Below are 19,226 nucleotides of genomic sequence, written 5' to 3' on the forward strand. Positions count from 1 at the left end.
AATTGGGAGATCTGATCATATTGGCTATATCTCTCATAATAAAGTAAACGTCTTTGAAGACAATGTTTGTTACAGTTTAGTTCTAAAGTGTTTTTTTTTTTACCCTTTTGTGTATGTGTGTGTGTTTGTTTGTTTTTAAGACTTCAATGAATCTTATTAATATGCATACTATTCTGAAGTAGATTAGTTCTTAGTTCCAAATATAGGATTTCATCTGGTACTCTTCAATATGTTTGTGTGGTAGTTTGAACTGGGACATCTATAATTTCTTGCAGTAGGTTGCACTAGTATTTGCGTTCATCTCTCTGTGCGTCTGTATTTGGAGGAATGTGTGAAGAACCAACTTCTGTCTTGGATCTCAAGGAAGTGAAAGTGTTGTTGTGTGGTTATGTGATCTGTGCAGTACCAGAGACTGAACCCTGCTTGTTTGCTTGATGAGAAGATGCATAGGTGGAGGGACACATAGTTGGCAGTGGATTGTTAATAAATTTGTACTGAATGCATGCATTGTTTGTTTTTTTTTTTTTTTTTTTCTGAGTCAGAAATACATCTGAGAAAAACTCTAGGAATCATGTAGACTTTATAGGGCTTTGGGTGGATGGAAAACCCAAGGGAGAGGAAGAGGTCCTGGTCTGAGATGGAAACTCCTAGGGGAGGGTCAAAAACAAACTTCTGCAGAAGTCTTGTGAAAAGGAAGAGGTCTCTTTTGGCAAAAGCCTCATCATACATAATTTGTTATCAGGTTGATTCCAATGGGAAAGAGGGAAGACTATATGTCCCCAACAGATAGCAAACAAATGCAACTGATCATCTGATAATTTAATTCATGCTTTGAATACGAATGTTAGAATAAATTTTGTAGGCAAACATTCAGTAAATGCCTTTGAAATAAATTTGCCTTTCAGTAATGAAATACAAAGATATTGCTCTGAAAGATGTAATGCTAAACATCTGTAAGAGTCTTCAAAGTTCTGATCATCCACTGGTTTTTCAGAAGAGGGCAGAATGTCAAAACGCCTGAACTTTGGTTAGCTTAAATAAGAAATGCTTGCTAATGAGAGGAAAACATAATAAGATAAAAACATTATTTCTTTAAGTCCAACTCCTCTCTTTTCATTAAAATTTAATGAATCTACATTTAATCTCTTAAAAAAAAAATAAAAGAAATACACTGCATTAGAAACATTGAATTTAAAATTTTCATTTAGAAAACCACCAATCCAGTAGCTTCTGTCAGTTTTACCTTTACAAAAAAGAGATCTGTTTTCTGATTAAGAATGGGTACAGGAAATATCTTTTAAAGGACAGCTGATATAACCTCCAAAAAGCTAGTAATTTGAAAAATATGAACGGTCTCCTAAGGTTTCTTCCAAGAATGACAGAAGTCTAAGAAAGAACTTTCAGCATCCTGATGGTGGAATCTAATTTCAACTTGAAAGTTATCATTGTTTCCATTTAACTCACTTTTTTTTTTGATATTTTTTATGCACAGCTTAATAAATGTTGATACTGAATGAGTTTTTATTCACTTAAAAAAATAAACTTTATTTAAGCTTTTTTATGTGAAAACAAGTCAAAATGAGAACAAAGAGTGTCCAGTGGTTATTGGAGAGGATAAATCATTGGCTATATTTTATGAGAAAGACAAGAAATGCTAGTCATCATGAACCTCGAATTTAGAGCAGTTGTACTTTAACTTTGGTTTACCTTTCACTCCTATCCTTAAAGCTCATCCTCTGCCTTCTGTCTCATTAAACTCCGGGTTTTTCTTTCCTGCTGTGTATGACCCCCTCATTGATGGGCAAACTATTTTAAGCTTCCATAAGGCTGGACACCCTAGTGTCCAGTAACATATTACACAGAAGTTATCACTATGTACACACTATGTACAAAAGAAGCTCTACTGACTCAAGGTATTCAAAGCTGTGGTTAATCTGGAAATAACCAGCCAAATTAAAAATACCATAAGACAGAGAATAAAATGCTACTGACATCTGAAATGAGCTGTTAGGGTGAAGAATCTTAGGAGGAACAAACTATACACTTCAAAGGCACTGGCCTTTTTCACATTGAAAATATAGTAATGTTTAAAGCTCTGATAAAACAAAGGTTATCTAGGAAGCCAACAACTGCTATATTTCATTTCTTGATGACACCATCATAGACATCTTTGTGTACTATCTGATGCATATTCGGGGTGAAGAGCAGTCTGAAACATGCTAGGAAAATTCTGTGCCCAGTCTTTTCATATAACACAGTCAAACCATAAGGTCTGGATTGATCTGTCTTGAGCTGAGGCACTTGTCTAAGGCTTCTGCCCCTAGGGAACGGTGTTTGGATTGTGCACGAGCAGCAGCCCTCCACCATAGCAGGATGGAGACCAGAGAAGGAAAGCAAACATGAATGGATGATCAAAAACATAGATCTAATTTATTGTCTTGCTCCAAGTTGCAGTGATCTGTCCCAGGACTGCTTGACAGATACCCCAAACAGCCCTCATTGCAGTTTTTTTTTCATGCTGCAATGTCTCTCTTCTTATTTCTTTGGCTTCCTCAACTTTGCCCCAGTGTCCTTCTTGAGCAGAGGTGTCAAACTCATTTTCACCGAATGCTACATCACCCTTGTGGTTGCTTTCAAAGGGCTGAATGTCATTTTAGAACTGTATCAATGTAACTACTATGGAAGGGTTTGAAGGAGAACAGGAGAACAAAACTGGATCGTTTATTTTTCCCGCTTTTGTTTTAAAGTACTAAAGATAACTATTGAGGTCATCATTCTGAAATATTTACTCATGGTGAGTTGTATTTTTTCACTCAGGTATTCCTTTGAGATTGACACTCATGATCAGTGAATTTACCTCAGAGCTGTAGGTGAACAAAAGACCCTCTGAATCTCCAAGTAGGATTTTGAGTGGTGAGCTTCATGTATCAATGTTAAGATTTTTACAGTCTGTCTACATATGGAATCTTTTTCAAGTACTTCAGTACTTTGTATTTGTAAATAATGTACAAAATACTTCTAAAATCTTTACATATGTAATATTTACATTGTTAAATGCCTTCTCAGTTTTTCCATGATTGTGTGACGACTTTGAAAGGATAAAATAAGTCTTCTAGCCAAGAAGGTAGAAAAGAGTCAGTTGTTGCACATCTACAAAAGAGCATATCTGAACTAAAGTATGTTACAACAGATGTATTTTCATTCATAGATAGAAATCCAACATATATAGCAGTATAGAGCTCATATAATATAGGGAACAGCCCTGCTCAGTATCTTTCTAAGTTTTTTCAAGGAAAAATACATCAGCAGAATGGAAGAGATCTGTGCTATTTTATATGAGCAGAGTTTTCCTCTTATATCTGATAAGTAAGACTTGAAATAAGATTCTAATATTAAAAAGTCTTGAAAACTCATCCACTGGAGTGTGTCCTTTTGAGACATCAGCGGTAGCCCAGAGGCACTGTGATCTTTCTGTTAGATTTTCATCTCCCGTCCATTGTCTCTCAATGGATTAACCCATGTAGGTAGGCACCATTGTGTGACTTTGCTTCCACAGCTACTGTCATCTCACAGAATTCCTTCAGATACCTTATTTTTTTTTGTATTAATTGAGCAGCCATTATAATCACTTCTCAGGGGGAGTTAATTTTTCCTAATTTAGTTTCCACTTTCTTCTTTCTGCTTTTTCTTGTTTCAGGAGGCAGTGACTTTAAATGTAGCAACTCACCACACTGAAGTTCTCCACTGTGTCTTCTGTAGGTTGAACAGAGGTGCTTTCTGACCAGTTCCTAACAAGTCATGCCTCTTCTTGAAGTTAATATTTAATTCAGTTTATATCTACTGACATTAACAATGCTAATATCCACTTATTACTCTTGAACATAATAAGACTTATTATGTATTTACTTGTTTTTCATAGGTCCTACTCAATTCCCTTAGGATGTCCTTGAAACAATCTAAATAAATCTATGCCAATAATGAAATTTTCACCATTTTGCTTTCTTCTCCCTTTCAATAAATGTATTAACAAAGAATCTTTATACTCATATTGTCACTGAGTGTACCTCATCAATCACTATATTCTGTAAGTTAATCTTGGATGCTCTGGTAAAAATCTTGTTAGAATCCAAATTAAAAAAAAAAAAAAAATCAATCTTTCTCTTCTTGATTATCTCTAAGCAGTTGAAGGATGTGACTCTAACTCAGAAATTTGAAAAGTTAAATATGGTATCTTGTAATAGGCTTGAAACACAAAGGTTGATGAAAGGTAAAATACAGACAAGTTTGTAGAGCAGTTTGTGGTGGGTTTTTCTGATGCACAAATATATTGGAAGGATCTAATTAATTGACCTGACCTTGGCATAATGACTATATATTCAAAAAACAAGCCTGTTTCATATTACAAAAATATAGCTATATACAGCCCCTTCTTAGTGTAGTTAGGGCAATACTCAGATGTCATTTTTTAGCATTAGAAACTGAAAAGAGAATCATTAGGATGAATATTATAGATTAACTATTTTTCTACATAGTGGCTTCAAATCTGGTGTGCTCATCATGGTTGTTGGAGTGAATTTCATGTGTCTTCTCCTTTTCTGGAACCTGCCATGAAAATCAGAGAAGAGTTCAGTTGATAAGCTATAAAATTCTTTTTGCCATAAAAGGAGACTTAAGTGCACTACAAATGTAATTCTGTTTGTATATATTATGTGTCTATTTATTAACATTGACCCAACCTGACATGAACTACCAGTTCTGAATTCTGAGGGATGAATTCAGGGTTTTCTTAATAGAAGAATTCCTTAACACTAGTGTTAGCTATGAGGGTGCAAAATTAATACCTGGGATTTTCAAAAAGCTCTAAAGAAACAAGGTGACCATCTCTAATGAGTTACAAATGGTGTTTTATGCCACATGTCAATGTCTCTTCCCATTACCTGACAAAGCTCACATAGAACAGAGTATTTCTGAGCAGTTCTACTGATACTACATGGCATTCAATAGAGCAGGCTGTGATTTCTTCAGCCACACTTTAAAATTTTCCTTTCCCTGATACTTTTTATCATTTTACATATGACAGCCTATTTCAGGTCTTGCTGAAGAACAGTGTTTTGACTTTCCTGAGGTCAAACAGTGAATGACTTGCAGAGCTGTCATTAAAAGTTGGCGTTTTTTTTCTGGTTGTCATTGTTACAGCCGATCTTTTGGCTCAAAACTTCCCCTTAGATTGCAAACTTTCTATTACCAAAAGCCAAATTGTGTGGTTCATATTGGAGTTTAATTTGATAAAAACCTAATAAAATCTCCTTTTGAGTTCACAAATTTTATTTACAAGAAATGTGTATCATATATTTCTTCTTGTCTTGCCTTTTTGAATTTGTCCTGGCATAAACGTTAAAATTCACATTGTCTAAATTAAGAATCTGTCACCAGTCCCTAATGCAGGGAGGGGCAGAAAGCCTACAAACAGTACAGGGAGATTCTTAGGTCAGCCAAGAGTAAAGGTACATCTGAGTTTCTGCTCTGCACTTAGAATCATAGAACCATTTGGGTTGGAAGAGGCCCTTAAGATCATCGAGTCCAACCATAACCTAATACTGGCACTAAACCATGTCCCTAATACCCTCATTTACGCATCTTTTAAATATCTCCAGGGTATTGACTCCACCACTTCCCTGGGAAACCTGTTCCAATGCCTGAGAACCCTTTCCCTGAAGAATTTTTTCCTAATATCCAATCTGAACCTTTTCTGCTGCAACTTGAGGCCATTTCCTCTCATCATATCCCTTGCTACTTTGGATTGCAGGCATCCAACTCAGAGATGTATGTGGGACTCAGCCGAACAAATCTAGGTCTCTGTGGTATAGAGCTCCACATTTGAGGTAGGCAATGAAATGTCTTTCATAATCAGTGGGGAATACAGAGACTTTCAAGGTTTTAATTCACGTAACCTAACACAGATCTGGAAGGATTCAGATGAATGTCAGTATCTAGAGTAATTTCTTCATTGAGCAGAAAGGGAGTCTAGCAGGGCTATTTCAGATGTACTTGTTTCTCAGCCTTATTGTTTGTGCCTTCATGCATAAAACAATAGTGCCACGAGACCTGTCTTCTTCTGATAATCCCAGATCATTGAGCCAGGTAGCAGAAGTGTTTCTGCTCAGCCTGAGGGAGACTCACCCTACAGATACCGAAGAAATTTCATTTAGTATGAAATTCTAGATGACACTAGAAAAGCAGCACCATTTAGCCAAAACCACAAATATAACGTGTTTAAATTACAGGAAGGAAGAGGGTGCCCAACACAGAGAGCACTGAAAAGAGAGATAAAGAGCTCCACTGAGGTCACAATTTGTTGGCTCCATTTCTGCTTTTTGTTCAAGGTTAGTCCAATGTATTATAAATGGCATGACTAGCTAGCAAGTCCAAAAAAGATCCTGAAGGTGCCCTTGATAAATTCATAACCTGAGCAACATTTTTGGGAGCTGACTCTTGTGTGCAAACTACAAACCCCAGGAGAGCAGGACTGCAGTGTGGTGTACATCTTCCAACATAATGAAAATAAAGGAAGGGTGTATCTTACCTCCCAATAAACAGAGTCATCAAAGCAATTCTGGTCAGATGCTTGTCCCAAGAAGGGCAACTTTAGAATACCACCTGCAAGAAAAACAGCATCAGATGTTAAAAAATTGACAGAATACCAAAATAAATCTTCCTCAGATATTCCCTGGGGAGTCATCTAAGTTTTCTGACTTGTTTCCTAGTTTGTCAAAATGCCCAACCATCTTGGGACATCAGACCACTCATAATGAGAGGTGATGCAGGTTTTTTCATGTGACATGAATAAAATCTTGTTTTTAATTGCTCAAACTTTTCCCAGATTTCAGACTGGAATTTTCTACTCCAGCTTGATTTTTTGTTTGGAAAGTATCCACAATCACATGGAACATGTGACACCTAAATGAATATGTCTCAATCTCAAACTAGTTTCTGTGCAGAATCCAGAGAAGAATTCCATCCAGAACAACATCTTTCCATTTCTATATATACAACCCAGTATCTTTGAAACATGTATTCAGTAAGATATCTAGGCCTTCACTTGAAGAAAAAAATTATCAGAAAGCTGCTTTTCCATATTCAAGTTTCTGCCCATGTACCATCATGCGTTATTTCTATTTTTCTATTTTTGCATGATACACATGAAGTTCTTGATACATTGAAGTTCTCCATGGATGAACCTCTAAATTCACATTTATTTCAGTTGCTGTACTGACCTGTCAATGCTCCACCTGCCAGTGCAATTCCAAGTGAACTGCCCAGGGCAGCAGCCTGCATGCCAGGAGTACGGCGGACACCTGGCCTAAAAACAGCAGAAAAACAAACCATTAACAATCAAAAAACTGTTACACTTTGAAAATGATAATTGGTCTTACAACACTGTAGTTGGTGTCTGCTGGACAAGATGGCTCACAGGTGGCATTGTTGTGTACAAGACAGAAATCATGTGGGATTGATTTTACTTTGGTTCTGTTTTAGACTACAGATGAAAACATGTTCTTTGAAAAGGTTATTAGTATCTTGTAAGCCTTTAGAAATTGCTCACCTTTCTCAAAAAGACCACCATCGCATCTTCTTAGTCTTTTAAAACAGTGGAAATAGACCATTTTACTGACTTTCTTGGAAAACTTACAGTTACCAGCAGTATAACTGTAGAATCATAAAAATGATTCTTGTATGTTTGAATGTTTCTATATGTTGGTTTTTATGATGTTTTTAAATTTATTTATTTTTATTTGAGCTTTTAATTTGGAACAACCTTGGGATATGAACAGTGTGTTAAAGGCAGGACATCAAGAAAGGTCCCATTTAAACCAGAACATGGTGTCTGACATCAAATCAAAGATGCATTTTCTGAAAAAAAATCATAATTAGATCCAAGGAAGGTGGAAATTTCCTTTCTGTTTTCTCTCTATAACTCACCTAACTTCCTCTTCTAATGCAGTTACCACGATGCCAGTGATGCCTCCCAGTATTCCAGGTAAGCCATGTAAATTGTGAACTCCACAAGTGTCATGAATGTTCAGTTTGGATGCCAACAAAGGCTGAAATGAGGGGAAATACGAAGTTTATAGTGAGTTATAGTCTTCCATTATCTATAGAATGATATGCAAAAGAAAGCAGTTCAGAAGTTCAAGAAACAATTTAACTTATTTAATGTATGAAAAGTTTAGCTATAAAACCTGCCCTTTCACTCTGAAATTCTCTATATGCGGAGAAAACCAAGTAAGTACATATAATGGTACAAATGTCCAAGCCTCCATCAGAAAAATAATGGTACAAAACTCATGACACTCCACTGATATTCCTAATATTTTCAGCCACTGCAGCAAAGGTTGAAAGGGGTGGCTAAGTAACATGTAAACACCTGTAATAGTAGTCAGGTATTTTCTTCCAGAATGTTTCTCCATGAGGAAATGGCAGTTTAGACAGTTCTAGTCAGAATATTTTGCTTCTAAATTTTGCTTACAAAATGCTTCCATTTTATACTTCAAAAGTATTTTCAATTACAGATCTATTTAGAAATATTAGAAGACTGAAATTTAATTAATTTTATTTCACTGATCTGAAAGACAATTCTTATGGTGGAGGTTGTTCATGAAATGTGGGCTTGGAGCAAAATTCTGGCAGTTGCTTGAAGAGAAATCCCAACTTTGATGAACACTACTATCTTCATGATCCTTCTCTGTTTTTAGCTAGATGATAGACTGAAATTAGCTCATAAGCATATATTTAAATCACACTGATTTCAAAGTAACAGTTATCTAGAATTTATGCTCTATGCTGTATCAGCCAGTAAACTCCCTGTCTAGCAAATGAAGGGAGCTCCAGTAAAGGCAATAAAGCAATAAGTCAATGAGAGCAGAGGCAGGTCCTCAATACTTACAGTGAGGAAGTGGAACCCAAGGACAGAGATGATTCCAGCGATGCTCCCAATGCACATGGCAGCAAAAGGGTGGATTGGCAGGTTAACACAGGTTCCAATTGCTACTCCTCCTGCCAGGGTGGCATTTTGAATGAGAACCTGTGAAGAGAGTACAGAGGTGGAGATGATATATGTGGAACAGAGAACTATTTTAGAGCTGAATGACTTGTAAGACTTGCTTGCACACAGAAGTTTTCCTTTTCTTCAGGTGGGGTCTTTCCAATGGAGAAAGATCAGGAATTTTAGACAGAGTTTCCTGCCACACTATCAGAGTGTTTGTTCAAAGCTGCTCTAAGGCAGCAGAAAACTGGTGCCAGTTTAATGAAGTCCAACTTTAGCAAAGTCACTAAAGCTCATCTGACCTCTTGAGAAGCCAGGCTGAGACAGCGACACCTGTCTCCTACAATAGCAGCAAATGCTGCAAGCTCATTAAACTGTGCCTGCTCACACTGGACTTAGATAAATACTGCTGGAAAGAAGAGGTTGAAACTTGGGGTTGGACTTCAGGGTGAGGAGATAAAAGGTTGGAAAGCTGGTCGCCTCAACCTTGATTGGCTTTGCCTGTTGTGTAGCTGCACTGTGAGATTGGCAGGGAACAGGTTGTTGTCTTGAGAGAACTATTTTAGCTATCGCAATATGTTAACTTATGTAGGATCTTCTTTGGAATAAGACTCAGAAGCCCACCTGAATGTTGTAATAATGTCTCTATGATCCAGCAGGTTCTGTGGACAAGAAAGAACAAGGGAGCAGGACCATCACTGTAATGTCTGAGAGAACTTTACTCTCCAGATTCAGGGATCCCATTGAGAAACCACATCACCTACCTAAAGCAGGGTGGGTTGCCTCAGGACCCAATCTGATATTTTTAATTTTAGAAGTGTAATAGCTTTAGTTTTGCCCACAGTGTGAGCAAAATCTCCAGAGAGCTCACAGACACTGGGAATTTGCTTGTGCATCCTTATTATAAAGTGATGAAGGTATTTAACAGAGGTTGTGATTTGATTCTTACCATGCTGAATTTGCCTCTTTGATCTAGCAGGCTGGAGAGGGCAAATGTTACGACAGTACATGCAGCCAAGGAATAGTAAGTGTTGACAACTGCTCGAATCTGATCAGCTTGTTCAGGTGCAGTGGCAGAGTTAAAACTTGGCCAAAAAATCCAAAGGAACAGGGTACCTGGAAGAACATAAGACAAAACGCAACAAAGACTGTTCAGTCACAAGGGGTATTTCAATGTGAAAGATCCAACACAACAGAACAAGCTACAAGAAATGCGGAAGGTGATCAATAAGAAGCATGTAATACCCCAAATGTTGGAAAGCATAATATAATATGCAGAAGTTTTTGACACTGGCAGCTGTCATTTTGACACATGGTATCTATAAAATCTTACTGGAAGATTTTAACACATTGTGACCCCTTGTAATGTCCCGTTCACCGCCAGAGCTCACCACCACTGTGAAGACCATACCAGGATGAGATGCATTAGCAAGACAATTCACATACAAATAATTAAACATCTATTGATATAACTGATAGTTCTGGCTGGTAAATTGATCTACGAATATCTCTCTTGAACAGATATATGCATGGTTTCTAAAACATTCATTAGCACAACTGATTTTTCTTTATGGTCATTTTCTGTAGAAATGCTGCTCATAACAGAATATTTAACAAAAAGGTAGTCGCTACTAATGCACAATGAAAACACATCCTTAATTTAATCTTTCTTTAATCAGGGAAAAACTTAAAAAATATGTGTACTAAAAATATTGGGTATGCATCAGACAAATAAAAGAGTATGTCTCTAGGAGTATACTTAAAAAAATGGATTCAGCATAATAATAAGCCACCATAAAAACATAGAGATAAAAAGGGATGAATTGATCAACACTCACTATTACTTCACGTACCAATCATGGTAAATATGTCCGAGTGATAGGTAGATTCTTCATTTTCATGTTTGTTTTTTAAACCAGGACGATACAAGACGAGGGTTGCGGCCAGACCAAAATAAGCTCCAAAAACATGGATAGTCATTGAGGCTCCAACATCTGTTGCCTGTAATAGGGACCCAAAATAATGTCACAAATTTCATACAGCATAAAGATGAAGATTTGATGCAGGAGAAGTCTGGATGACTTTAATGGTTTATTTTCTATGGCAGAAACCAGAATTGAGAATATGTAAACTGGAACTATTACAAAGTAAAAGCATTTGTTAGAAACAAACAAACAAATTGCTAAATAGTTGTACCTGAAGTATTTTTGTGACTAGATGTTCATTGCATGCGAAGATGGTGATCTCCAGAATTGTCAAGATCAGCATCTGAACAGGACTTGTTTTCCCCAGGACTGCTCCAAATGAAATCAAAGCAGTTGCTGTACTGCAGTCTGCATTTATCATGCTGAAGTTAAGAAAACAAATGAAACCAAACAAAGCAAAACAAAAGCGCAGGAAAAAAGGAAATCAGTTTAAATGGACTTGAAATAAAACTATGGTATAAAGCCTGTCATATCATTAAAACGATAGAGCTTTAACTTTTCAGATATAAAATCATCAATATCCTATGAAAATTAAATTGAACCTTTCAGGATGGGTTTTGTGGGGATTTTACCAGCTGCTGGGGAAAAAGTGTGGGAAGGTTACCTCCTGCTTATACCATGTATGTGCTTAGCTGGTTGAAATTATAGTGAAACATGAGATGTGCATTGCAGATGCTCAGGGATATTTCCAGCTCTTACTGTCCCTTGGACTCCAAAGAAGACAGGGAACTTTTAGCTTGGGTCAGATGATTTAGCCCATTTCAAAGGCCTTGAATGTCTTTCTGTCACTGTGTCATATTTGTACTAGCTGTCAGGAAGAACCAGTGTCAACAAGCTATGGCAAACGGCAAAGATAAATAAGAACAGAAATTTATCAAAATTTCTAGCACAGAGATGCACTAACTTATGGATACTTCTAAAACGTCTGTCTGTAAGTATTAAGAAACTATTTATTTCTGCTTGCCCCTCAATGGTGTTTGGATGCTCTTTCTTTCAAAATTGTCTACTAATTGTCTCAGAAAACAGAGCTGCAGATGTGAACTTTGGTAGAAGAAGAACAGATGAATGGGAGAGGAAGTATTACTGGAGCACAAGTCTGATGAGAAGCGGTTGAGGGAACTGGAGAAAAGGAGGCTGAGGGGAGACCTTATCACTGTCTACAACTACTTGAAAGCAGGCTGTAGCATGGAGTGGATTGATCTCTTCTCCCAAGCAACAAGTGATAGGACAAGAGGAAATAGTTTCTCCTGATATTGTAAGGGATAGAAATGTCAGTTTTGGTAAATTCACATGTACCTTCCAATATCAACATGAATTTTCCCTCTTTCCATGTGCCAAAATCCTTGCATCAGGGTTCCCCACTGGAGACCGAAGGCAGCAATGAGCATGTTGATACCAACACTGCTGAATCCATATTTCTTCAGGAAGGTCATCAGGAAACCAAATCCAATGAATATCATCACCTGGACATCCTGAAAGACTGAGGGGAAAACATTTCTGTGTCGTGACTATGAAGAATGACTATGAAGGGAGGAAAGGTGGGAACAAATGAGGATTTAATAGAAAAGAGTTCCAAACTCATGTCATTAGTGTGATCCATCCTTCACCACTTCATGACCAGTCTGCTAGCGGAAGATTGAGTGTTTGGAATATGCAAGAGTCACTTATTGATTTTATCCCTTTCTGTGTCATTATGGAAAGAATGCTAGATCTCTATACTAGAAAACTTAAGTTGTCTGGAAATATTCTCTGCGTGTGAAGCTACCTGGAACATCACCGTTTCATGTTCTTACAGAGAAGTTCTCTTCCCCTCAAATAAAGGCTGACACATCCAGCATGTTCTTGCTAACTCCAAAATTGTACATGGGATTTGTTTTGTAGAGTGCTAGTTGGCCCAGCGCAAAGGTTCACTTGTGATCTCTATGAATTACTGTATAAGAGATTGATTTCTTTACCTGGGTAAAAGGAAAAGGCATTTAAAATAAGGTCTAAGATAGTGAATTAATATTGCTAATCAGTATATACTTAGCCCTCCTTCAAACATATCTTCTTTTTTTTTTTTTCCAAATATGAATTTTGTTAAAATATTGTTATTTTTTTTAATTTCTTTTTTTTTTAGGCTTTTTAAAACAAACTGAATTTATCAACATAAAATGAATATCTTATATTTTAAAATACTTTGTTACTCTGCAGTGTTTTATATGTTTTAATGAACTCTATACCAAACAGGTTTGATTCCTGCATCTAAAGCTTTTTCTTTGATTTTATTAAGAACCTCAGTATAGACAAACTATTTCTTTTCATTTCTATTTCATTGCCTGCTACATGCAAATATGTGGGAAGAACTTGATATATTGACCTGGTTAGTACAATATTTGGCTTAAAGTTACATTTCCTAATTACATAGTTTCAGCATTCCTATAGTTTTGACATATGCATTACCATGTTTAGCCACAAGAGGGTCCAAAAATTTAAGTTGTTACTGGAGGTTCCTAATAAACTCTATTATATTTGCACTGTCATAACTCCAACCCTAAACTAGCACTGAAATACAAGCATGCATGTAGTAAGGTCCTTTACACTGGGCTACACACCTCTGAAAACAGAGGGGAAATGCAGGTGGTTTGTAGAAATCCCCAATCCTTTTGCTTCCTCTTTAGTCTGGACATTTTTACATTTACTTCCTGACGTCAACAGCCAGCAATGGGATTTTTTAGGCCCCTGCAAGTGCTTTGGAAGCTTCCAATTTTCCTTTGTATTGCTCAGTTCCCAGAACTACTAGCCAAAGTCTTATGCTGTGCTTTCCACTTATTTTAAAGACACGCAATCGGTTTAACTTTGTTTGAGCTTCTAATTTTGATATATTTACATATTTTATATTGCAATGCTGTGCGAAAATAACTGTCTCACTTAGAGATCAACATACCCTCTTGCCACAGATGACTTAGCAAGAGATGAAAAAGGTATGTCTGGGGAAAGTATAAAAAACCACACTAATACAACCTTCCTGATCCTACCAGCAGCGAAGTTTTTAGTGTCTTAGTGGATGCAGAACCCCAAATATTGCTTAAGTTGCCCATATTCCTGTGTCAGAGGCAATCAGCTGGGGCTGTTTAGGAAAAGGATTTAGCATGAAATCATTTGACAGGTACATTTGTTTGTCCATCCTCCCTCCTGTGCCATAGAAATGCAGAGTCGTGGCTCCGTGCCTGACTTGGTTGTGGTGATGAACTGCACATCTAGAGCAACTCTCCTCTAAATGCCTTGGAAAACGAAGCAGTGGTGAGTGCTGGTGAGAGCAGATAGTCTTCCCAGCCTTCCTCAACCACCACCTGATGAACTTAGGTACAGATGATCACACACCTTTTTGTTTTTTAAGTAAGACAAAAATATGTTGGCAGGTCACATGAGGAATATGTCAAATAAGGGAAGAAGTAACCTTGTATCTCCCCCCCTGCTTTTTGAGGATGAGTGTAAACTGAATGTTTAACCAGCCTTTTCCCTCCCTTTTAAAAGTAATTTTCTATAATTAACCATTCACTGAGTAACCTGTGGGATCAGCATCTTCACATCTGAGAAGTGGCCCAGGTTATTTCTCTGACTTTTGTGAAACTACTTTATTAAAAGCTTGTTAATGTTTCCAATAAAATACAGAACTAAGGAGAAAACCATTAAAGCTGCACAGTAACATGTAAAAAAGTAACCTTTTTTTTTTACTTTAGCAGAAGAAAATGGAAATGTATTCAATAAACTCTAAGCACAGGAAATCAAAGTGATACATGACTTCGACAGTTTTCAGTTTACGTCAAACTTGAGTTTCATGCACAAAATGAGACGTACATTTGAAAATGAACCACTTCTGTTCTTTTTATTATTTAACCAGCCTATGCCATGGACTTTCTGATAAAGTTTTTGTTTTGCCCATTCAGAGTAGTCAGCTCCAGGTAAGAAAGTTTTCCCAGTCTTCTAGAGGAGCAGATGGTTTGTTAGCATTCAGTGTATTACTTGTTCTTGTTTGCAATCTCCTGGTTCAATCATTGCAGACAAAGCATATTAATTATTCTCATCAAAACAATCCCACTCATGTAAAACATCTCAGTAAATTGTGTCTAGATTAGTAAAAGGTGCTTTCCCACTGAAGTAACTTGACTCTACACTTGAGCAAAAGAACAGGTTTCAAAAGCACCTTGATGACTGAGGAGTTTAATTCTTAATGCCCATCAACAGGGCTTCTGCATGATCAGGTCTCTTTTGAAAGGTGTTTTTATTTATCGAAATCTTACCCCAGCCCTGAAGATCAGCAGCAATTCTGTTTGAAACAAGCAGCTGGTTGACATGTAATCGTGAGTCCTGCTGAGGGTTAGCCAGGGTACAAAAATGTTTTAAAGCTGTTTGGACTTAGAAAAAATACTTAAAGTCTTGGTTAAAATTGATTAATTCATGGATGTTGAGGACAAATTCACAAGCTGAGTGAAGACCCTCAACTAATCTATCCTGTACATTGTGCTTTAACTACCTCTTATGTATCTTTTTAAAGAATAGGTCTGGACAAAACAGTACAGTTTGTAATAAACTGTTTTGGTAACTAGCCATGTTTAACAAAGCATGGTACCTCTATTGTGTGAGACAGGAAAATAAAGATGGGTGAAAATGCTCCAACAGATCCTGGACAAAACCACTGCACAAGATTCTAAAGGATTGTCCAAGACCAACATATTAATTCCACTGCAAGGTCTCCAAATGTAGTCACTCTCACTGTAAAGATGCTTCTGACATCTAGGTTTATATTAAAACTATGATTTTGTGCTGCCTAAAGGAGTAAACTGCAGAACCCTGAACAAGAGTGGCACATAAGTTTTCCTAAGCCATGAGTCATTAACAGGACATTGTCTACAGGGTACCAGCAGTAAAGAAATCCTCTAGGAATGCTTGCAAAACTACCATGCACCCTTGTCCTCCCATTCTACTGGCATGGCATACCTGAAGTTGTTCATCCAGTTTGCCATGCCTGTAATTGCATCCACCAGAAACAGATATATTGCAAAGCTGTGCTTAGGGAATGATCTCAGCTCAGGCCCCCTTACCTGAGTGCAAAACTATGGTGATTCTCAATCATTGTTTTCATCTTTCTTTAGCCCAAAAATACTGAAACAGCTTGGATTCATGCTGCTGAGGTATGTAAGGCATATAAAAGCAGGGCCTGCACTACAATTCTGAGAATATAAATTGATACCTGGGTGAAACAACCCAATCTATGAGGTACAGATGCGTTAACATCCCTGGGGACAGCATGGGAAGCAGTTTGAACCCACCATTTTGTGAACTCAGGGGAAGTCCTGGCTCAGGATATGTACTAATACATCTATACAACCATGGTATTAACTTTCTGCTGGGTCCTTGGGCAAAATGTACTCTTGTATGCAATTTGTAGACAGGGAAGTTTGAGAGTAAGAGGACCTAAAAGTGAAAACTCAGGTGTTAGGAAATCCTGCTTTTTATTTCACTTGCTTTTCTCTGTTTTGTTGATGATATTTCTGCCTTCTCTCTGATGCTTTTTTAAAATTGAGATAGTAAATTAAAAAGAAAATGGGGCTCCACACAATAGCTGGGAGAGGATTTTTTTAAGTGTGAGAGCAGCTTATCTCATGAGCTTCCAAGGAAACACTGTACCTGTGGTGATGCATGTGGCACAAGCAATCTCCATCCAGAAGACTCACAGTTTACAAAGAAATATGCTATGGTACTGTAAGGGCCACTGAAGATTATTAGATTACTGACATAAGCATGAGGATCCCATGTACCTCTCTTCACTTTCCTTGGTTAGGGAGATTCCAAGAATATGCAGAGCCAGCAAGCATGATATTCAAACTGGAAAAGGTAATTTTCTCTGTTATTGAGGTGCAAATAGACCTTAATCTAAGTCTGAAGGACCCATGTCCTAGATAGCATCCCTCTGGCTTACCAAAGTATATGAAGATGCCCAAAACACTGTTGTTCTGTGGCTGTATTTATTGTTATGTTGGTTTGGGGTACACCCAGATAAGAGGCAGGTGGACAGGTGTTTTAGGCAAGAGCTGTGTTAATAACAGTGCCAGAGTAGAATTTTCTGTGCTGTCAAATTATTAGTGCGGTCTCTGGCATAGTTTTTGCTTGGGCCAGTGATCACCTGTTGCATGATGGTGGAACAAAGCTCCTTTTCAATATATCCTCTAAATAAGGCCACCTAATTTAGGAGCTGGGATAGTTCGATATCATGGACATGGCCAAGCTGTGTCTCAGAAAGAGAATGGGTTTGGGCATAGCCTAAGTTCCTCTGTCTTTAGGATACTGCTGCATCTCAGTGGAGTTAATCTAAATGTGAGCAATTAGACCCTGATGTTCTTCAGCTGACTTGCATCTGAACCTGAATAATGTTGTGTATTCACTGTTCTCGAGTGGACAGTGGTCTGTGTGAGAATACACAACACAAGACTACTAGGGAGTGAAATGACCCTAAGATCACATTCCTGTGCGACAGACACTGAAAGGCCAGTTGGAATGAGACAAAAAGAGGGATACATTCAAAATTACATAGGTACTACACACAGGCAAGTGGTTCTGTACCATTACAATCATCATTAAGAGGATTGCAATCAGGGCTACAAACCATTAAGATATCAGAGCCAAGAAAATGAACAACAGACCTTCAACACTGCAATCAAGACACAGGCTGCTCCTCTGCAGACTTATTTTTCTGTTTATTTACAACAGTCTGATCATTGCATGAAGAGGAGGAGGGTGGGAGAAGTCAGCAGCTACTTCTCAGGACAAAAACTTTCTCCCTGAACTTCATAAAGCATTTGCAGAAAAACAAATCAACAGAAACATTTGCAGGCTGAACCGTTACTCTCTGCAACTAAGCCATGGCTTTGAAAGATAGGAGAGGGTTATCCACCTTGTGACAAAAACTATTCCCCTTCGTGTAGTCCAGTTTCTGCAAACACATTTTGTAATGATGACATTTTTGTAGTGTAACACTTTCTCATAAGACAACCTATTGAAACCTGGATCATAGTAATGAAATGTTCTGTTCATTTTCATTATTTGATACAGTAATCAGGATAGAAGGTCCAGCAAGAAGCATTTACCATCCATCTCTGGAAAACACTAGAATTCTTCAAGGCAATTAATATTTCTCCAAGTTTTAACCTTCTATGCAAACACTAGAACTATTTTCAGGACTCTTCTCTCCCCAAACAGCTAACTTCTCAGCAGTTAACAACTTTCAGAATCTTAGATGCTCAACTTGAATTTGCCTTTGAAGCCTTTGAGGCTGCTTTCATATCTCATAAAAAGTTTATTTGCCTCAAAGCATGCCTTTCTTTTCTAGCTATATCACTAAGTCTCATAAGTTATTCAGAAATCCTGCTTAAGATTCATTTAAAGAAATTCTAAATTCTATAAATCTTAGATGACACTTACGTGGGTATAAAGTTAAAGAGGCAACGCTGTTGTATTCCACAAATATCCCAAACAAAACAATGATGATCACTTCCAGAAGAAGAGCCAGGATCGAGAACTTGAACCTCATGTTGGTGTCAACGGCTGAAGACATTGCAGGTGGCTGTCAGAGCCTGATAAAAGACACTTGCTTTCAGTAGAGCTGTCTAACTCAGTGGATCTGGGTGATATAGAAAAAAAAAAGAGAGAGATTGGTGAACACACCGTCACACCCACTATGGGAGGGAAACAGTATGGGTCAATATAACAATTTCTAGTTTCCAGGCTATTTCTGCACATGAAATGCTGGTTTACATGTTTTTTCAGTTTGTAATGCAAACCAGCTCATTTAGCTGTTTTTAGATGTGCTTCTCACTCTTATATGTATTTCATAAAGGAAATAGCCTAAGGAAAATCTCACATAGACTGGTTTGCTGCACATAGTAAGGAACATAGTGACAGTCAGTTGTGTTTCCTGTAGTCAATTATTTATTCCAATTATAGCTTTTCTTTTAAAAGGTAAATAATTTTTTGTCTTGAATGAAACATAAATAGTGTCCTGTCTGTTCATATAGGATAGGGTAGGCAGAGAGAATCTCTTTCAGCAGGCTAAAGAAGTACTTGTTCTTATTTCACAGTGAACGAAGTACTTATAGCGAACAGGTTATCATTATGAACTTATTTATGAAATAATTATAGTTCTTCATAAGAAAAAATAA

At 37.4% G+C, this 19,226-nt stretch overlaps 1 protein-coding gene across 1 annotated transcript; it reads right to left on the reverse strand.

Annotated features, from left to right (window-relative positions):
* Positions 1-2,406: 2,406 nt before the first annotated feature.
* RHAG (Rh associated glycoprotein) lies at positions 2,407-18,677 on the reverse strand. The gene is made up of 10 exons (XM_082048351.1): positions 18,490-18,677; positions 12,325-12,508; positions 11,240-11,390; positions 10,897-11,044; positions 9,993-10,159; positions 8,945-9,082; positions 7,981-8,102; positions 7,275-7,360; positions 6,584-6,657; positions 2,407-4,602 (listed from the first exon to the last, which is right to left on the reverse strand). Exons 1-10 carry the CDS (start codon positions 18,620-18,622, stop codon positions 4,525-4,527), a joined length of 1,281 nt encoding a protein of 426 aa, XP_081904477.1. The 5' UTR covers positions 18,623-18,677; the 3' UTR covers positions 2,407-4,524.
* Positions 18,678-19,226: the final 549 nt, after the last annotated feature.

This window comes from Streptopelia decaocto (genome assembly GCF_964273445.1).
Source record: "Streptopelia decaocto genome assembly, chromosome: 3".
Lineage (NCBI taxonomy): Eukaryota > Metazoa > Chordata > Aves > Columbiformes > Columbidae > Streptopelia > Streptopelia decaocto.

Excerpts from the sequence above, each read along its gene's own strand:
- RHAG (XM_082048351.1), bottom strand. The coding sequence starts at position 18,622 with ATGTCTTCAGCCGTTGACACCAACATGAGGTTCAAGTTCTCGATCCTG. Across the intron at positions 9,083-9,992 it reads AAAGAGGCAAATTCAGCATG|GTTCTCATTCAAAATGCCAC; the intron begins GTAAGAATCAAA and ends CTCTCTTCACAG. Across the intron at positions 6,658-7,274 it reads GGCAGGTGGAGCATTGACAG|GTGGTATTCTAAAGTTGCCC; the intron begins GTCAGTACAGCA and ends TTTTTCTTGCAG.